The sequence below is a fragment of the Heteronotia binoei genome, chromosome 2, assembly GCF_032191835.1.
Source record: "Heteronotia binoei isolate CCM8104 ecotype False Entrance Well chromosome 2, APGP_CSIRO_Hbin_v1, whole genome shotgun sequence".
In the NCBI taxonomy this organism is placed as follows: domain Eukaryota; kingdom Metazoa; phylum Chordata; class Lepidosauria; order Squamata; family Gekkonidae; genus Heteronotia; species Heteronotia binoei.
Genome location: NC_083224.1, coordinates 87,010,102 through 87,030,450, shown reverse-complemented (window position 1 = coordinate 87,030,450; position 20,349 = coordinate 87,010,102). Strand labels below are relative to the sequence as shown.

The window sequence follows — 20,349 nt, the reverse complement described above, 5'->3', positions numbered from 1 at the left end:
GCACTCCTCAGCAATCAGCAGCAATCACTCTCAATCTCTTTTACCCTTAGGCCAGTCAACCAAACAAAGAGCAGTCAACCAAACAAAGAGCAGTTCCCCAGCTATCACACCTTAGAATTTTAGGCAGCCCCACAAACCTTAGAATGAAGTCTTTCAAAACTCAGAAATTCTCAGCAATTTCTTCAGCTGTCTCAGCTATCAGAGCTATCAGAGCACTGTTCCGCAACTCTCCCAAGCACTGTTTCCCCAACTTTTTTTTAAAAAATAACCACTCTGAGTTACTTTTAACTCCAACTAGCCCTCATTCATATCAACTGTCAGTGGTCTTTTAGGACCAAAAGATAAATGGGGAATTCCCTAAATAAGAATGCACCTGCCCAGCATACCATATTACAAACCACTAAGATCCTGTTGTAAAACATTGTCCCCCACTCCATGGTGAAATGGCAAATGCTTTTGTTTCAACCAAATAACTCCTTTCCCTAATACCAACTCTCAGGATCAAACAATTCCACCAAACAATTTCCCTTTTGCAAAATTTTCTCATTTTTTCTTCTTGCCCTTTTCTGGATTGTGTCTCCGTATGCAGTAGGTGAGACAAGAAGCTAAGGTCAGCCAGGCAAGGTAAGGCAGCATCAATGCAGTTGCAGTCTTGTTAACAGGGTACCAGGAGTACAGCACCAACCTATATAGACCCACAACATCCAGCAGTGCCTGGAAGAGAGAAACAGAAAGATTTAAATAATTTATACCCCGGAAAGAATGCTCAAAGCATGATTCCACCTCCCATTTTAAGGACTGCAGCAGAAATAGAGGTGTTTATTCCAAGAGCAGCAGCCTGTGCAAGGCAAGTGGGGCAGAGCTGTTTAGAACCACCACAATACCCTCTACATACAACTTTTGTGATACAGTTTGTACTATCTATTTAATTGCATTTTTATCCCATCTTTCTCCCCAATGGAGACTCAAAGCAACTTACATTATTTTCCTCCTTTGTATCGTCATACCATGCTGAGAGTGTGCAACTGACCCAAAGTTACCCAACAAGCTTCCATGACAAAACAGGGATTTGAACTAGGGGTGTGCATTTGGTTCGGCCGAATCGAATCAACCGCCAAATCACCCCTGATTTGGCTGTATACGGAATTGCATACAGCCAATTCCAATTGGGGCCCATTATGCGGGAGCCGAGTATAGCTCCCCATATACTTCCGTATAAATATTCGGAAGTATACGGAAGTCAATGCAAAATGCGGGAAAGGGGCTTCTGCAGCCTCAGGGGAGCTGTTTGCCTCCTTTCCCGCCACTTCCATAGACTCCCTGGGATCAGGGGGGGGGGGGGGAAGAGGAGCCCAGCAGCCAATCCAAAGCATGCATTTGTAAAATGCATTGCAAATGCATGCTTTGAAGGGCTTTTGTGTAGCTGATCCTCCAGCCATCAGCAACAATGTTGTTCTTTTGTCTGTGTGTGAGCGAGATTGTGCTGTGCTGGCCCTTGGCCTCAGGCAGCTGCTGCTGCTCAACCTTACCAGACTTGCTTGGAGTAAGAGAAGACATCTAAAAAGAAAGACAGTCTTGGGGTTCTTGTTTTTATTTTACTTGGTAAAAGGACTTTTTAAGACTCAGAGTCCCTTTACTTGTCCGGATTTGGGTGGTGGGTACTAGCTTATTTGGAGTTAGGGGGTTCTGCTGGGGTGGGGGTTTTTTTTTTGCCAATTTGCCCATATCTTACTTTAGTGAGAGGACTTTTAAAAGTGCAGTGTCCTTTTACTTTTCCTGATTTGGGTGGCTTGGATTTCTTGGGGTTAGGGTGAAGGGTTTTTTGGGGGGGGCAGGGGTTGGCAAAGTTCCTGTATTGTTAAAAGTTAAGTTTTTTTACTGTTTTAAAAGGTTTCTGTGTTTGATTTGTTGCTGCTGTGTTGTGTTGCTGTTCCTTTTCTCTTCTGGTTCTGGTTCTTGGTGCGGGGTGCTGTTTGGCCTAATTTTTATTGTTTAAAAGGCCACTTTATAACAGTTGAGTTTCTTGGCTTTCTGTTGTCCCTTTTCCTGGTTCTGGTTTTTGTGGGGGGGAGGGAGCTGGCACCTGGGTGAGAGAAACAGGACCAGCAGGCTTGTTGTGCTTGGCCAGCTCTCCCCGTGTTGTTTGGGGCAGGGCTGGAGAGCTGGCACCTGGGTTTGCTGCAGCCAGGTCTGCAGAGCAGACCTTGAGCAGATTGTGTTTTGTGTAGCAGTGACGTTGGCAACTGGGTTTATATTGGTTCTTGGCCTGCAGGGTTCATAGAGTAGATAGAGGGATGTAGTGCATTTGGGTCCTATAGAGATTATCTGGTGTGAAGTTAGGTTTGGCTTTGGGTGCCCCAGAAATTGGACCCCCTGGTCCAATTTTTTTGTGGCCTTGTGGGTTTTGTGTGGGACAGTGCCCTGAAGCTGCACAGCAGTTTGGGGGGCTCTCCTCAAAACCTTCTGCTCCCGAGAGCCACTTTTCCCACGACAATTACAGTGAGGAAGTGGCTCTAATTGTTTTTTTCTCACCATTGGAAGCATTGTTCCTTTTGGGGTACCCACAGATGGGTGCAGTCTTTTTGGGCTAGGGGGGTTTCATGCTGAGGAGTCCCCTGAAGCTGCACAGCAGTTTTGGGGCCTCTCCCCTCTGGCCAGAGCCACTTTCCCCACAGCAATTATAGTGGAGGAAGTGGCTAATTGGGCTTTCCCCATCGTTGATGGCAATGGGCCTTTTGGGGAGCCCAAGGACAGGGACTCCCTGGCCCAATCTTTTTGGGACTTGGGGGTTTTGTAGGGGAGAGTCCCCTGCGGGTTCCCTGCAGTTTTAGGGGCTCTTCCTCAAACCCCCTGCCCCCCAGTAGCCTCTAATTATGCCCTATGTTGCCATTGATTTCAATGGCCCATAGGGTATAATGGTGGAATAGGGGCACCCTCTTTGGGTGCCCCTGGAATGGGACCCCCTGGCCCAATCTTTTTGGGACTTGGGGGGTTTGTAGGGGAGAGTCCCCTACAGGTCCCTTGCAAATTTGGGGGCTCTCTCTCAAACCCCCTCTCCTCCAGGTGGCTTCAAATATACCCTATGTTGCCATTGATTTCAATGGCCCATAGGGTATAATGGTGGAATAGGGGCACCCTCTTTGGGTGCCCCTGGAATGGGACCCCCTGGCCCAATCTTTTTGGGACTTGGAGGGTTTGTAGGGGAGAGTCCCCTACAGGTCCCTTGCAAATTTGGGGGCTCTCCCTCAAACCCCCTCTCCTCCAGGTGGCTTCAAATATACCCTATTTGCCATTGATTTCAATGGCTCATAGGGTATAATGGGGCCGTATATTCAGAAACAGCCGCGCATCTACCGTATATACAGCTATTCCGACTACGGAATTCAGAAATATACGGGATTCCGAATTCCACCCCCTCCCCCCGTATACTTTCGAATCCGTGTACTTCCGAATTTTTTTTTTAATTTGAACCTGGGTCTCCCAGAACCTAGTCTGACACTCTAACCATTAGGCAACCAGTGGTTCTTGGGTGATGATACTGATTGACTGGCTGCTAGGATGAGACACAAAATGTTGGTTGCTTCATTTCCTTCCTCTTGCCCACCAACGACTTTGCACAGCATTCTTGTTCAGCATAAGAACTTTTCTTTAGCTGATCTTAGAAGTAGTGATGGAATCTGGCTCAGTTCATGAAGTGAATTTAAGAGATGCCCTGCTGAATCAGACATCCTGTTTCACACAGCAGCCAGCTAACAAACAGGGCATGGAGGCCCCTGATCCTGCCTCCTAACATTAGTATGCAGAGATTTACTACTCCTGGATGCGGAAATTCCCTTTCAACATCATGACTATTAGCACGCTGCATCCATGTCAGTCATATTGTCCCCTATGGTATGGAATTCCAACCAAGAAGGAAAACTCCTGATCCATATTTAGCATTTCAAGATCTACACTAGAATCTCCCAGTACCCTTGGACTTTAATACTACTTTAAAGCCCAGAATTCAACTCAACCTAGAAAATTCTTGCTCCCAGCTTCAGAGTAAGGGTATGTAGAAAACTCATATAAATAAATAGTTCACCGCTCCTTAGACCTTGAATTATCACATACTGTATTTTTCGCACCATAAGACGCACTCCCCCCCCCCCAAAAAAAGTGGGGGGGAAAGTGTGTGCATCTTATGGAGTGAAGGTACCATATGTACCTTCCTGGGGGGGGGGGGTGATCCGCTGCCTCCGTCCCGGCGCTTCCTCGCGCCTGCCTGCCTGGCTCCAGCTCTGACGCTTACAGCAAGCGCCAGGATCGCTCCCTCCGCCCTCCGATCCCAGCGCTTGCTTTAAGCATCAGCGCTGAAGCCATGCAAACAGGCAGGGAGAAAGCACGCCGCCCCCTCCACAGCCAGCATTTGTGAAGCGCTGGGTTTGCGGAGGGGGGGTTGCTTCCTCTGTGCCTGTCTGCCTGGCTTCAGCTGCTACTTATAGCAAGGGCTGGGATCGGAGGCTTGGCTACCTCTGATCCCAGCACTTGCTATAAGCAGCAGCTGAAGCCAGGCACAGAGGAAGCACACACACCCCTTCCGCAAACCCAGCGCTTCGCAAAGTGCTGGGTTTGCGGAGGGGCAGGGTGCTTCCTCTGTGCCCGTCTGCCTGGCTTCAGCTGCTGCTTATAGCAAGGGCTGGGATCGGAGGCTTGGCTGCCTCCGATCCCAGCCCTTGCTATAAGCAGCAGCTGAAGCCTTGCACAGAGGAAGCACCCCCCCTCCGCAAATCCAGCGCTTCACGAAGCACTGGGTTTGCGGAGGGGGCGGCATGCTTTTTCCGTGCCTGCGTGCCTGGCTGGGAGACAAGCGGCGAGATCGCTCCCTCCACCCCCACCGCAAACCCACCACTTCGCAGGGAGCGATCTCGCTGCTTGTCTCCCAGCCAGGCACACAGGCGCGGGGGAAGCACGCCAGCGCCTGCGTGCCTGGCTGGGAGACAAGCAGCAAGATCGCTCCCTGCGAAGTGCTGGGTTTGTGGTGGGGGCGGAGGGAGCAATCTCGCCCTTGTCTGCCAGCCAGGCACCTGCGTCTTATGGTGCGGAGCGTCCAATGGACCAAAAAATACGGTATTTGCAGCCAACAGACTATTGAACCAAAGTCCCTCTGAATCAATACTGCCAAGTATATCCTTATAGCTCTTCTAGTGGTTACAATCTAAGACAGGACACACATGCATGGAAGAACACTGCACATACAGTCAATGCTCTGGTCGTTTTTTTGGTCATAACCAGTTGAATTTTCAGAGAGAGACAATTCTTAAAATTCAATAGCAGCTTATCCATCTGGCAAACAAAAATGACCACTGCAAGTAAGAAAAATTTCTGTGGCATAAGCGACTGGAGATTTTCTTAATGCATGTGCACCCCTTAGCATAATCATGAAGCAAATCACCAGGAGGACAATTATACCTTCTAAGGGAACTTCAACAGACTTTAAATGGTATAACTCTGCTTAGGATGGCATTGGTAGTGTATTTGTTTCTCCTGTGTGCTGTTTCCTGGCAGAAAGTTAGCTTCCAGGAATGTTCTTATGCCATGAAAATATAATCTAAGAAGAGAGAGAGCCCTTATTCAAAGCTGCAGCTGGACGTCATAAACTCAAGTAGAGCAGCCAAAATGGATTATGCAATAGTTTTAGCAATGCCTTTTGAAGAGCTAAAATTTCTGAATCCTGTATAAATATGTCACCAAATTACAATGTTTCTTCCATGTGTACTTACCACTCGTATGCTAGTGAAGTTAGGATCCTTCCACGATTCCCTAGAGAACTTTATACTGGGTACTCTGAGAGCACCTTCTCTTTCAGTTATGCAGTACTTGCAGCATAAATCTAACATACACTTTCCCCAATTCCCCTATTAATCTTTTGGTATTTTCCAGTTTAATAAGTCATACATGAATGATGAGCTCACACAGAAAAGTTGGCATTTGCTTTCTGATTAGGTCAAGGTGTGGCCTTCAAAGCTATTTATCTCAGACACCATTCTTAACTGAAAAAGTAGAAATTCAGTATAAATAGACTGCTAACTCCTATCCTTCTCAAGGCAGCTAGTCAAGCCCAAAATCTAGGAAAACAACTGCAGGGAACTGATATCATTAGCAGGCACCACCCACAAAACAGGGACAAGCAATGCAAGCCTTTTGCCACAGTTTGGCTGGATAGCTCCTAACTCTAGTCATTCCTAGAGCCTCTGGTTCAGGAATACTTTGCTTTGGAGACTTTCATATTCTGGAACCAAAGAACTTGAATATCATTACTTGGATATAGTATACACATAAATGTATGTAATTTTCTTTCTTTGTTCTGTGAAACAATTTTGGCCTCAGTATCCTTTGGCAATAAACACATGAAAACAAGGGCAGAGGATCACAAACAGCAGAGGGGAGAATGTTGAATGAAGAAGTTCTGGTCCTTAACAACTAGAATCTCTTCCTAGTTTTTAACTTTTTGGAGGAATACTCCCAGAATATTCTGGCAGCACAATCCTTAACAAAGTTATGCCCTTCTAAATCTACTGAAGTAAATGGGCTTAGAATGGTGTAATTCTGTTTATGATTGCTCTGTGGGGCACAGAAGTCTATGTGTGCATGTTATATAAATAAAAAATGAATGCTAGGATTCCTACAAATTCCTAAGCAACCTGCCTAGACATCCTCAAAAGTAATTGAAATACAGGCAAAATAAGAGTACTGTAAATTGAAAGGGACTATTACCAGTTTTAGGTTATGAGCACCAAAGAATATAGGAGTCCACATCCAGTTCAAGGCAAGCTGAGCTCCATAGAGGCCCAGTGGGACAACTGCTTTACTGCTGAAGCAATCAAGGTACCTCCACACCAGGTATGAAGTATAGCTGCAGAAAGGGAAAACAGTCAGTTTTTTGCTTTCAGATGTTATGACATTTGTCTTTATTAATTTTGGCATTTAGATCCTATGCTCTTAGCCTACAATATTTGATTTTAAGGTAGCCTACCTTAGTACCACCACAACAACCAAGATAAGCATAAAAATATAAAATCACTTCTAACAATATCAGCTGAATAATAAGAACAGGAACACAGAACACTGTAAAACCAGCAAATCCAAAGCATTAAAAGGCAGCATAAATAATACAGTTCTGAACAATGGTCAGAGCACAAATCAAAAAAATCTGCACAATCAGGCTATGTTCAGATAGAAGGAATTTTTCTGCAAACCCAGCGAAATCTTTAGGTTTGCAAAAAAAAAAATTCTGAAATACTTAAATGGCTTTTTAAAATAACAAAAACAAAACCAGAAAAGGGAGATCTATGCTTGTGCAGACTTCACAACTCAGCAGCTTAGTCAACATTACAACAGAGATTTAAAAAAAAATCCACTAAGGGGAGAAAGCAAGAAAAGAAAAGGAAACAGCAATAATGGAATGACATGGTGGCTGTGTTCCTTTTGAACTTGCTTTTCCTGCAACCACCTTCAATGGCTGTGGCTGATTTTTCTCTCCTTGGCTGATTCTACATTCATGTTTGGGTCTGATTTTTTGAGCACTGAAATCGCTTTCTAGAAATCCAGAGTATATTTTTTCATCTACACTCAAAATTTTGCTCCTGGACTTCCCCTCCACACTTGCTTGCTTTACTGCATTTCTTGTCAATTTATTTATGTTTCTGCAGGATATGCATGCCAAACTTAAAAACTGCTTGAAACCATGGAAGGTTGGAGGGGGGGGCAGGTTTAAGAGTTCCTTTGTTCTTTCTTGAGAAAGGAGTTTATTGCCCTGTTTCCCAGGAAAGATATCATCTTTGTGGTTCTGTGGAATGCGCTTGCAATTTCTCTAGCCAGGGTGAGAGTCAAAACAAACGCTTTCTTTTAAAAGATACTTTGCCTAAGCATTCTATCCTATATTATCTTCTACTTTAGCCATATGCACTACTACTTATAACTACTTATAACAGTTTTATAAATACAAATCAGATTGTCATAGCTGATCTCTAGGTATGAGAAACATCATAGGTACCAGCAGTCAATAGCAAATGATGTTCAAAAGGACATCTGCTGTTGTTAACTTAACAATGTGCCAAACAGAAGTAAACTATTTACACTTACGGCCTTAGATCCAAAGCTTTCTGGAAAACCCTCATTTAACAGTAGTCTTGGAAAGTCAGCAGCAACTCAGTGGTGAAAACGTTTTCAGAGCCAATTCAGGGCTTTAAATGTAAATAACAGTCAAAACACAGGAACTAAACAGAAGTGAAGGCTTATTGTAATGTAGTAATGTAGATGGTCACTTTCGGAAGCGCAGCATTACTGGATCTTTTGCGCAGTGTAAAATCAGCCATTGTTGTGAGGGCTATTCAGGAACTGTAGATCTGGAGCCTGGGCAATATAAGGGGGCTGATCTAGTATAAACCAACAGTAGAGCCCACACAGCCCCCCCTAAACTTTCCCCTCAGTCCACAAACAGAATCCCATGTCCCCACTGATCTAAGGGTAATGTTTTTAAATGGCTGTTTGCAAGACTAAATGTAATTATTGAGATAGGCTGGGTAACTTGTTGAATTTACCCAGTGGATCTGGGGATGGCATCCCCAGTTCTGGAGGCTCCCTTCCTCTTTGGACTCACACAGACTCCTTTTAAGGTTACTATCTCTTCCATAGAAAGGCTAAAATGCTTGTTTTGGTTGGCAAGTGCAATAGTATAAAAATGTATTTTCACAGCTGTTACAGTGTCACCCGCCCAGCCACCCAACGGTATTATAGAACTGACAAGCTATTTCCCCTGGTGATAAGAGTTACCTGATTGGGTTATCACTGGAAAACTGAGTAGTTTTGAGCATACCAGGAAAAGCAGTACTAAAAGGACAGGGCAGAAGGTTCTGAATTGAGTAGCCAAATTCCTGGGAAGAAACAGCTGTGGTATCCTTATGAGATGCAGAATCTTGTCTACAACCATATAAAATGCATAGGACATTAGGATAGTGATCCTATATTACATCAAGATAAAAAAATGGAATGTTTAGTTAATTAATGATTAATCATTAAAATGTGATCAAACAGGTTCCACAATTAATCAGGAAACTGTCAAAAATGTTATTTGTTTTTGATGTGTCACATGGGTGGCAATTTTCTAAGATGAGGCATACTTCCTTATGTTTCACAAGGGGAAGAATTGTAGATTTGGAAGAATTGTAGATTTATACCCTGCCCTTCTCTTATAATCCCTTTAATCTTCTTCCCCCACAACAGACACCCTGTGAGGTTGGTGGGGCTGAGAGAGCTCTCACAGCAGCTGCCCTTTCAAGGACAACCTCTGCCATAGCTATGGCTAACCCAAGGCCATTCCAGCAATTGCAAGTGGAGGAGTGGGAAATCAAACCTGGTTCTCCCAGGTAAGAGTCCACTACACCAAACTGGCATCACCAAAGGGATGCCTCTTTCGAGATGGTGCCACATGTGCATGTATCATTAGAATACAAAAAGATAATACTTTTTTGTAGTGGCTCTACCTTGCTCCTTGATCTCTCAGGCACACCTGAGACATTAATAGGGAACCAGGTACAGCAAACTTTGTTCATGCCCAGGGAGAAATGTTAATCTCAGTAAACATGATTATCAGTCTCTGCTTTCGAGCACGTACCATGCTCTGACCCAACAGTTTTGTACATGTCAGCTATCTACCTCAGATAATGATTCGTGATTATCTTGTATGACTCAATAAAAGGCTAGGGGAAGCCCATAGCAGGTCAGCTCATGATTGTGGCCTGAAGACAGACTGACCCTCGAATCATTCTTTGCTACATGTGGTGCCTGAACAGGGACCAAACCCTACTCACTCCATCTGGAACAGACTTTGGTGCACCTCTTTCATCCCTTCGGGGATCCCCTTCAGGGTGAGTATGGGAATTTTGCTTTCTCAGGGACAGAAAGCACACACCAGGGAATTGACCTATTTCCTTAGAAAGGCAGGGCAAGCTAGTTCTGAATCTAAAGTTCAGGGACTGGTCAAAGAAATCAGGCAGCAATGCCCTTGATACCCGGAGGACGGGTCCCTCAGGGTATCTGACTGGCAGAGAACTGGCATCGCTCTTCATGCTGATCCACGAGCTCCGGTGGAAATCTTGCCGTTGTGGTTCCACTGTTATCATGCTGTTGGTACCTATGGTCCCGACACGCTTTCCCCCTCTCAACCTAGCACTCAGCCGCCTCCTTCCTATTCTAACGTTCAGTTGCATCATCCTGCTGTCACTCCTCCTGTCCCTCTAGCAGATACAGGACAGAAGGAACAAAAACCTGTGGAAAGTGCCTTTCAAAAAAAGGTACGACAGGAACAGGACAAGGGTGCGTTGACAGGGGAGGAGCCGACTGGCTTTTTATCAGTATGCCCAGTAACGTATGCACAGAATGAGGATGGGCAACAGGTTGTTAACTATATTGTGTTGCCCTACTCTGTTTTGAGTGATGTTCAAAAGGCTATCAGAGATATGGGCATAGGGGGAACCGATGTGCAAGGTCTTTTAGAAGGACTCTCTAATGGATACACTATGATTCCTCAAGATTGGAAAAATATGAGGATGATGTTAACTCCTGTTAACTCCTGGACAGTATGTGGTATGGGACAGTGAATATTGTAATTTGGCTGATGCTCAAAGGCATGGCTCCAATGTTCCCTAACGAGCTTTGGCAAATTGATGTTACCCATATAGTTTCCCTGAAACTGGTACTGTGTCCATGTTTGCGTAGACACGTACTCTGGATATCTTTGGGCTACTTCACCACCATGGTGAAGCCACCAAACATGTCCTGGCTCACCTTATTTCTGCCTTCGCGGTAATGGGTTGTCCGCAACTGTTGAAAAACTGATAACACATCAGCATATAGTTCTTCTGAATTTGTTGATTTTTGTACACAATGGAACATTCAAATCTGGCATGGTATTCCGTACAATTCCACAGGTCAAGCTTTTGTGGAACATGCTAATCAGACATGGAAAACCACTCTTCAAAAACAATTAAAGGAGTGAAAATGAAGGTTCCTACCCAAATGTGGGCTCAGGAACGATTGAATTTGGTCTTATTAACTTTGCATGGTCCAGTTCCCCTTCTTACCTGGGGGCACGGGCATGCTGCTGTGTTTTCTCTTGCAGGTCCTTTGTGGGTTCCAGCATGTTGTGTTCGCCCGGCTAAAGATGGCATGGCATCAGGGTCTCCCAAATCTGATTCCCAATTTCAGTCTCAGCCTCAAAGGGGAGATGGTGCGATGCCCACACACCTAGACGGCTCGTGATATTACATGGGGGGATGTGAAGCATCTAACTAATCAAGCTCAAAAAACGTTGGAAGAAGCTGGGCGAGAGCCCTCCCCAGAGAACTTGGTGGCTGCTGTTTTTGCCCAGCTAACAATGAACTCCATGACTGTTCTTTGTTGTTTGTGTTTATGTATTTTGTCTCCTGTCAAGGCGATTAGTTTTGGAGATCGTCTTCAGTTTAATTAACGTTTCCCATTTTTGTTTGACACAACATTCTGATTTACATATGTTATTAGGGACCTGTCTCATTCCCATTTGCAAGGTTCCAGGAACTATAGGAAACAATACAGTTCTTGGTAAATTTTTAAATGAATCCCAGATCTCTTATGCAACTTTACCCAACTGGGGCATTCCCACCTATATGCTTCCAGCGGATGCCTTAACTCTATATACCCCATATGTAGCTAACCATGAAAATCTTACTTGTGCACAGATGGTAAATTGCTCACACCATAAGCCATTGCACAGTTGCCTGCAAACAGGTGCCCCCTTGTGGAAATGTAATATAACAATTAATGTAACCAGTAATTATGGCCATATTCCTTTACCCCCTGGGTAGTTTTTCTCTTCCGGCCGTCGGACTTTTAGTTATATTCCTGCTAATATATCTCTTTCTGTATGTTGTTTAAGTCGCCTTGCTGTAGTGTTGCCTCAAAGATCCTGGCTTACAGAACCCTCTGCCTCATGCATTTGCAGGGAAACTGTCCCCTTAGACTCTACCTGTGATTCTTCTGATATGGCATTATTATCTCAGGCTGAATATGTGGCCCTTGTTGCCTCACTTGTAGGTGTCCCTGGCCTCGCCACCCACAACTTTCATAACATAAATGCACTTGCTTGTGTAGTTGCTAAAGCATTGAACCATACCTTCACTGCTCTGACCACTCTCAACGTAGAACAGTGACAGCTTCGTCATGATATTTTAGACAATTGAGCTGCAATCGATTATTACATCAGCAAGGCTGTGAAATTGTACAGCAGATGTGCTGCTTTAATTTGTCTGACAATAGTCATGTTTTCGAAAATGAAATACAAGCCCTCAAACAACTGACACAGCAAATCAAGCAAGACGTCCTCCCTTCCTGGTGGAACAGCTTATGGTCCTGACTTCCCGTAGGAGCCTGGCGCCGAACTCTTTGCATGTATGGAATATTAGTTCTTGTCATATTGATTTTATGTTGCTGTTTAATCCAGTGTGTACCCTCCTTATTGCAACAATGTCTTGCTATTTTTTGCACTGCTCCCACAAATCCTATTTCCCGACAACAATTGCCATGTGTATATAAAGCTCTTACGCAGCTTAAAAAACAATAAAGGGTGGAATGTAGTGGCTCTACCTTGCTCCTTGATCTCTCAGGCACAACTGAGAGCTTAACAGGGAACCAGGTACAGCAAACTTTGTTCATGCCCAGGGAGAAATGTTAAATCTCAGTAAACATGACTATCGGTCTCTGCTCTTGAGCACGTCTCATGCTCTGACCAAATAGTTTTGTACATCCACCTCAGACAATGATTCATTATTATCTTGTATGACTCAATAAAAGGCTAGGGGAAGACCCTAGCTGGTCAGCTCATGATTGTGGCCTGAAGACAGACTGACCCTCGAATCGTTCTTTGCTACACTTTTTCTCAGGGTTTTTTTCTGGGAAAAGTGGGGCTGGAACTCTCAACAGGGATATGAAGGAGAAACACACGGTTTCCCTCATGAACTTCTAAACATTTTTTTGAAAATTTTGCTTCCACAAAGAGTTCTGGAACTCCTTTCCATCACGTTCCCTAGAAAAATTCCCTGCTTTTTCTTCTAGACTATTATTTGATATCTATGCAAATATAAACAGAAATTATTAATGTATTAGAACACAAAATTATTCAACCATGACTACATGCACCCCAAATCAAATCAGTATCTTGAAACATTCAAGAAAGAGGGTTTAGGATTGTAGCCTTAGATGAAAATGAGGGAGATTCCAGAAGGCCTTACCCCATGCTAGTGTACAGTGTTGTCCAAGCAACTGGGAATATTTTATTAGGCGGCCGCCATGAAGGCTTCTTCAGAGTTTCATACCATGTAGGCACTTCCTTCCGGGTAATGAGCCAGCCAAGGAATCCACCAAGATGGGGCAAGGCTGTGAAGCCAATAGCATGGGTCCACATCCTTAACCAAACAATTCAAGCAAATCTGGATCACTCTGTGCCTTTAAAACTGAAAATTGAGAAGTAAATGCTCTTAGTTATTTCCACAGTGCATCAGATGTTTGGTGTTCCATTTTACCACAAATATTAAAGAACTGGGTAACCAATAATATAATCCTAAAGCCCACTGCACCTTATCCCCTCGTCTGAAGAAGTATGCTTGCATACGAAAACTTACATTTTGAATAAAACTTTGTTGGTCTTAAAGGTGATACTAGACTCCTACTTTGTTATAATCCTAAACAGTATTACACATTTCTAAATCCATTGAAATCAACAGGTTTAGAAGGGCGTTTAGAATTCTCTTTATTATTTCACTGCAAATATTCTCAGCTATAGTCAGTGACTATGAGTTTGCTTTATTGTGTTATGGTTAAAATTGAGGCAACTCTTTTTAAAACATCAGGAGACCTTCTAAGCATGATTTCGAAGCAGCAATTTGTTCCTTTACTTTTACTGTAACCTAGAATGGAACAAAGCTTCTGTTTCTTTGGTTTTCTAGCAACCAGATTCACAAACAAGTTTAATTAGAGCTGAATTGAACTAAAACCAGTTTAATATCCCTTAAATCCAAACCTTTGTACTTAATTTTATTGTGAATTGCAACCGATAAGATTTTGCAGGATATTTACCTTTCTCCCTTGCAAGGGGTTTTTCTGGTTCTGTGACAAAGCAAGATCTGAAATAATTCAGATAATGCATTTTTACCTTATGTGATGTAAAGGTAGGACTCTGAGCACTTTAATTACATGGACTGGCCTTCCAGTAGCTTTTCTTGATTTCTGCTGCAGCAATTACCTCTGCTGTGGTCCCAAAGCAGTTCCAATAAATTAGTAATATAGAAACCATTTTGTAGCAGCAGGGAGGGAGAATCAATACAGCAATCTCTCTTGTAACCACTTCTCTTTAATCAGACTTGACTGTTCACCTTCCACAACAACCAACAATTTAAACAATAAGCAGCAATAATTATATGTGGATGTTGTTTTGTTAATCTTAAAAGAACCAAATTGCCTCTATAGCCACCATATTAAATTTATTGTTGTAATTTTCTCTTTTATGAAGCTTCTAAATAAATTGGAAGAAATCAGAGATAATTTCCCTGAAAATATGTCCGTGAATACATGTATCAGTCAGAGGCCATTTCAAATTAACAAATTATGTATATTCAACAATAAATTGTCTTTGTGTGGTAAACTAAATGTTAAAAATCATTCCTGGTACTACTACTATTTTAATGTTTTACATGGTATGCCAATTATAATCCCCTGTAGGTACTATATGAGATTCAATGAAGTGTTTCACATTTTCCTTTGGGGGCATAATGGGTGATGCAGCAGATGCATTTTCAAGACTGCAGTTAGCAACACAAGCTGATTTAAATTTTCCTAATTGCAGCTGAAAACATCTCTTTTCCTTGATCACAAAAGCTGTAAGTTTAGTATTTCATCCTTTGGGTGCAACACCAGCTTTCAGTCAATAGCTCAATTCAGTTATCATACAAAACCATCGTTTAATTATAGTTAGTTTGTGAGACCAGGATTCATCTCGCAGACAATCATTCAATCCAGGTTTGTGTCGACAAGTACTGACTTCATGTCATGGAGGGCATGGCCAAGGGACAAACCAGGATACATACCTTGTGAAATCGTGGTGAAGACTCACTGGTTAAAGAAACCAACTTGACAGCCTGGCTTGATGGATCCTAAATAACCATAATTAGTGGCATTGCCTGCATTCATACAATTACACTACCCATAGTTAGTTTAATTAAACCCTGGTTTTGTCTAAATTGGCCCTGTATTAATGCTTCTCAGGACCAGTTACTATAATAGCAGCAGGGAAGTAAGTTGTGTATCCTGGTCTGAGATCCATTTATTCATTTAGCCTCTTCAACATGAGGCCACCCACATTTGTGTTTTAGAAAGTCATCTATTTGCAAAGACATGGCCTGTGTTGGAATTAATATTTTAGGGATCTTCTAAATAATGAAGGTACACTGTATCTTTTGAGGAATTAAGAGGTAACAATTATTGGGTTCTTAAATATAGTAGGATTGTATATAGTTACAAGACTGGAACATTTGGCACAGAAGACTGCAGTTTCTGAAATTGGGTGAAAGGAAGACAAATCAAGAGTTAAGACATGGTCAGCTCAATGGAAATAGTCCCTGAGAAAAGTGAAGCCCAGTAATATCTCAGACCTAAGGATTTCTCAGAAAGCAGCTGCTTTGATTTAAAATATGATAGGATTATGGTCAGTGATGTACAGATCTGACCACAAGGTGTCAGAATGGGAAATAACAACATGGCTTTGTAATGCACATTGGGGCCAAGAATCACAGCTACAAATACAAGTTGATGGGGTGTGAACTGGCAGAGACTGACCAAGAGAGAGATCTTGGGGTCGTGGTAGATAACTCACTGAAAATGTCAAGACAGTGTGTGTTTGCAATAAAAAAGGCCAACGCCATGCTGGGAATTATTAGGAAGGGAATTGAAAACAAATCAGCCAGTATCATAATGCCCCTGTATAAATCGATGGTGCGGTCTCATTTGGAGTACTGTGTGCAGTTCTGGTCGCCGCACCTCAAAAAGGATATTATAGCATTGGAGAAAGTCCAGAGAAGGGCAACTAGAATGATTAAAGGGCTGGAGCACTTTCCCTATGAAGAAAGGTTGAAACGCTTGGGACTCTTTAGCTTGGAGAAACGTCGACTGCGGGGTGACATGATAGAGGTTTACAAGATAATGTATGGTATGGAGAAAGTAGAGAAAGAAGTACTTTTCTCCATTTCTCACAATACAAGAACTCGTGGGCATTCGATGAAATTGCTGAGCAGACAGGTTAAAACGGATAAAAGGAAGTACTTCTTCACCCAAAGGGTGATTAACATGTGGAATTCACTGCCACAGGAGGTGGTAGCGGCCACAAGCATAGCCACCTTCAAGAGGGGTTTAGATAAAAATATGGAGCAGAGGTCCATCAGTGGCTATTAGCCACAGTGTGTGTGTATATATAATTTTTTTTGCCACTGTGTGACTCAGAGTGTTGGACTGGATGGGCCATTGGCCTGATCCAACATGGCTTCTCTTATGTTCTTACGTTTTTTTATGCACACCATATCCTGTATGGTTTTTAATCCAAAACAGATGGAAGGAACAAATAAGTAAAATTTTGTTTGCATCTTCATCTAATTTGAATGGAAGTTGCCATCAGGGATTTTTTTTTCTCATCTTAAGTATTTTCTGTTTTCTCAAGAATGTTCTTACTAATTAAAAAACAAACCCATTCCCGTATCCTAAATTACGTTTTAATATTTCTAGTCTATGATGCTTTATGGCTATGAACCTCACAAGGGTGTGTGAACATTCAATGTAAACTGTCCTTTGTAGTCCATATGCACTGACAACTCCAGCCCACTCTTATGTCTTCTTCTCATCACACTCTTTGACTCTGAGGAATATACTATGTGACCAGGGCCTCCAGAGTTACAGAAAACATTTCTCCTCATCACCCCATTGCTGGCAGCAGTGTGTGCAGGATTGGCACACCAGGGAGTCATAGTATGGTCACAGGTTTTGCAGTATCTGAAGTATCTGCCTCTGAGATTCAGAGGTTTAGTGCCTCTGGATGTGGAGGTTCCCCTCAGTCACCATGGCTAATAGCCACTGATAGATTCATGGAGGATAAGTCTATCTAACTCCCTTTTAAAGCTGTATACTCCTGTGGCTATCACTACATCCTCTGGCAGTGAATCCCATATTTCAATCACTCTCTGTGTAAAGTAGTATTTCCTTTTGTCCATCATCTACTACAGGGGTCCCCAACCCCTGGTCTGTGGCCTGTTAGCAACCAGGCCACAAAGTGAGGCAGAGCAGCCCTGCCAACCCTTTCCCCAAAGAGGCAGAGCATTCTCACCACCCCTTTCACCTGTGTGGAACCTGGGCGGACTAAAGAGGCAGTGTGGCCTAGCTCCGAAGCACCACCTCTTTCATCTGCCCGGGGTCCCAGGTGGGCAGAAGGGGTATTGCAGCAGTGACTTTCATCTACCCCCTCATTTAAAGACCCCCCCATGGGGGGCAGGGACAGAGTGGAGGGGGCAGCCTGTAGTGGCAAAAAACCCAGCATACCCCCCCATGAGTTCATGGAAGAATTGTCTTCCACAAAACCAATCCCTGGTGCCAAAAAGGTTGGGAATCACTGATCTAGTGCATCAGATTCACTGGAAGCCCTCTAGTTCTAGTATTCTAGGTGAAACAGCACAGTTGATGTTTTGCCCATCATACACCTGTTTGAAAGCACAGAAACTCTTATTAAGAACAAAAGGCACTGAGTACACAATACGGGGTGGGACGATATTGCTTTAGAAATGCAGGGTGGTGTTAATTTTCTTCTCCGCAGATTGAAAGCAATTGCTTGAACTCTGCGTAAACAAATGTTCCTCTTTTCCTTCCCAAAGTAGGAATTGTTGGTTGGAGACTTTGAAGCATCTGAACATTCTGCTTTGGAACTCGAGTCGGCAGGGGGCCAAGGTACACCCACCGTGGTTTCTCTTACCTTCCGCAGGCTGAACTTTCTCCCCACTTTACAGGCAAAGCCAAAAAGCGAGCAAATGGATTTCCAGGGCCACTCTTTGTATTGCTTCCCGTTGTTTCTTAGTACCGGACCAACTTGCCAGACGTTTGACTACACACATGGAGGTCGGGGCAGCGGTGGGTCCTGTGTGCCTTGGTGATATAACTACTCACAGGCCTGTAGATACGAGGGGCCTGTGGGGGCACAGCCCTCCGACTTCTGGGTGAGGCCCTCTGACTGGAGGCCCCAACCAGTCCTCAGGGCCCTTGCCATAGCTCCGGGGGCTGCTGATGGCCCCATGAGCAATTTGGCCGGTGGGGGCAGAAGCAGTCTCAGCCTCCCCCTGGAGTTAAAGGGCCAGCAGATCAGCTGTTTCACGGGCCCTTTAACTCCAGGGGGGAGCTGGGGTTGATTTTGCTGCGCTCTACTGGCTGTTTTAGTGGCGGGGAAGGAAGGAAGGGTTGTGACCAGAATGACAGGGAAAAGAAGGGTCTTCTCTTCCCTCCCTGCTGCTCTCACGGCTGCCCTCGCTTCCTCGCCATTAAAATAGCTGTGCCGGTGGGGCAGAAGTAGCTGCCCACCTCCCTGTGCTAGTTAAAGGGTCCAACGATCAGCTTTTTCACGGGCCCTTTAACTAGCAGGAGGGCTGGGGCTGCTTCTACCTCCACACCACGCTATTTTAATGGCGAGGAAGGAAGGGAGGGTAGTGGCGAGGGGCAGGCAAGGAAGAACTTCCCTTCCCTTCTCTCCCTGCTGCTTTCCCCGTCACCACCTTCCCTTCCTTCACAGCCACTTGCCCTTTCCCCTCCTACCCAGTCTGATTGCAGCAGCTTCTCCTCTCCTCTCCCGTTCCCCTCCCTCCCAGCTAGGATCGCAGTGGCTTCTCCTGTCCCTTCCCCTTTCACCCAGCCCCATCGCAGCAGCTTCTCCTCGCCTCTTCCCCTCCCACCCAGCCCCGATCACAGCCACTTGCTTGCCCCTTCCCCTCCCTCCCAGCCTCGATCGCAGCAGCTTCTCGCCCCTTCCCCTCCCTCTCAGTCCCGATCGCCACTGCTTCTCCTCGCCCCTTCCCCTCCCACCCAGCCCCAATCACAGCCACTTCTCCTGCCCCTTCCCCTCCCAGCCCCGATCGCCACTGCTTCTCCTCGCCCCTTCCCCTCCCACCCAGCCCTAATTGTAGCCACTTCTCCTGCCCCTTCCCCTCCCTCTCAACCCGGACCGCCACTGCTTCTCCTCACCTCTTCCCCTCCCACCCAGCCTCGATCACAACCATTTGCTTGCCCCTTTCCCTCCCTCCCAGCCCCGATTGCCATTGCTTCTCCTCGCCTCTGCTGCCTGCCTCTCCCCCAGCCTGTTCCCATGAGTAGCCCCATGCCTGCTGCCTACTCGCAGGGCTACTCATGAGTAGGTGGCAGATCCGGTGACTGAGGCAGGGTGGAGCTGTGCTGCCTAGCCAGAAGGGCTAGGGCCGGCCCTGCCTGTCACTAGAGGGAAGGTCGTGTGGGGTGCTGGGGGGCATCAGTGCCCCCCAAAAAGTGTAAATGCCCCCCAACCTTTCAAATCCTGGCTACGGCCCTGATTACTAACACGATGGCCTCTCCGCTGTTTGTGTCTCAGACCTCAGAAGATAGGCAGAACTACCCTTTCAAAAGCGAATTTGATTAGCTGAGTCAGGCTCTCCCGCCCCACCCTTCCTCCCGGAGCTGTAATCTTGCTGAGGAAGAAGCTGCTCCGCGGTCCCGTACAGCAGATGATAGTACTAGTCTGCTCTGCGCCACTCGTTTGCAGTGGTGTTGCACAGTTTCACTCTGACAAATCCTAGTACTACAGCACTCCCCTCCCCACAACTGTCTCTTTTCCATACTTGGGGGCAGGGCTTTTTTTTCTGAGAGAACAGGGTGGAACGGAGTTCTGGAACCTCTCAGAAATCTTCACAAGACATGTGTTTCTCTGTCATTTCCTTCTTGAGAGTACATGCACCTCTTTTTTCAGGGGAGGAAAAAGCCTCCCCCAAGAGAGGGCAACATCATGGCATTTAACCTCCAGATGCTGCTTCTTAAAGAATAATGTACGTGAATCACAGAGAATGCTGTGACCTTGCAGGCATAGTTCAGGTCAGCCTTTATAATACCACTCCCCAACATACATATTAAACAGGTCCTTTTGTGTACCAGGCTCTAGATGCTGTTGTATCTGAAACGCTGCATTGCATTTTTAATTACTGGTGTTCTTTTCGGAAAACTGTTGTTAGCCATATG

At 44.8% G+C, this 20,349-nt stretch overlaps 1 protein-coding gene across 1 annotated transcript; it reads right to left on the bottom strand.

The window, feature by feature from the left end:
- Positions 1-465: 465 nt before the first annotated feature.
- TSPO2 (translocator protein 2) lies at positions 466-18,165 on the bottom strand. Its single transcript, XM_060233283.1, has 4 exons — positions 18,059-18,165; positions 13,302-13,509; positions 6,754-6,892; positions 466-714 (listed from the first exon to the last, which is right to left on the bottom strand). Exons 2-4 carry the CDS (start codon positions 13,472-13,474, stop codon positions 544-546), a joined length of 483 nt encoding a protein of 160 aa, XP_060089266.1. The 5' UTR covers positions 13,475-13,509; positions 18,059-18,165; the 3' UTR covers positions 466-543.
- Between the last annotated feature and the right edge of the window lie 2,184 nt (positions 18,166-20,349).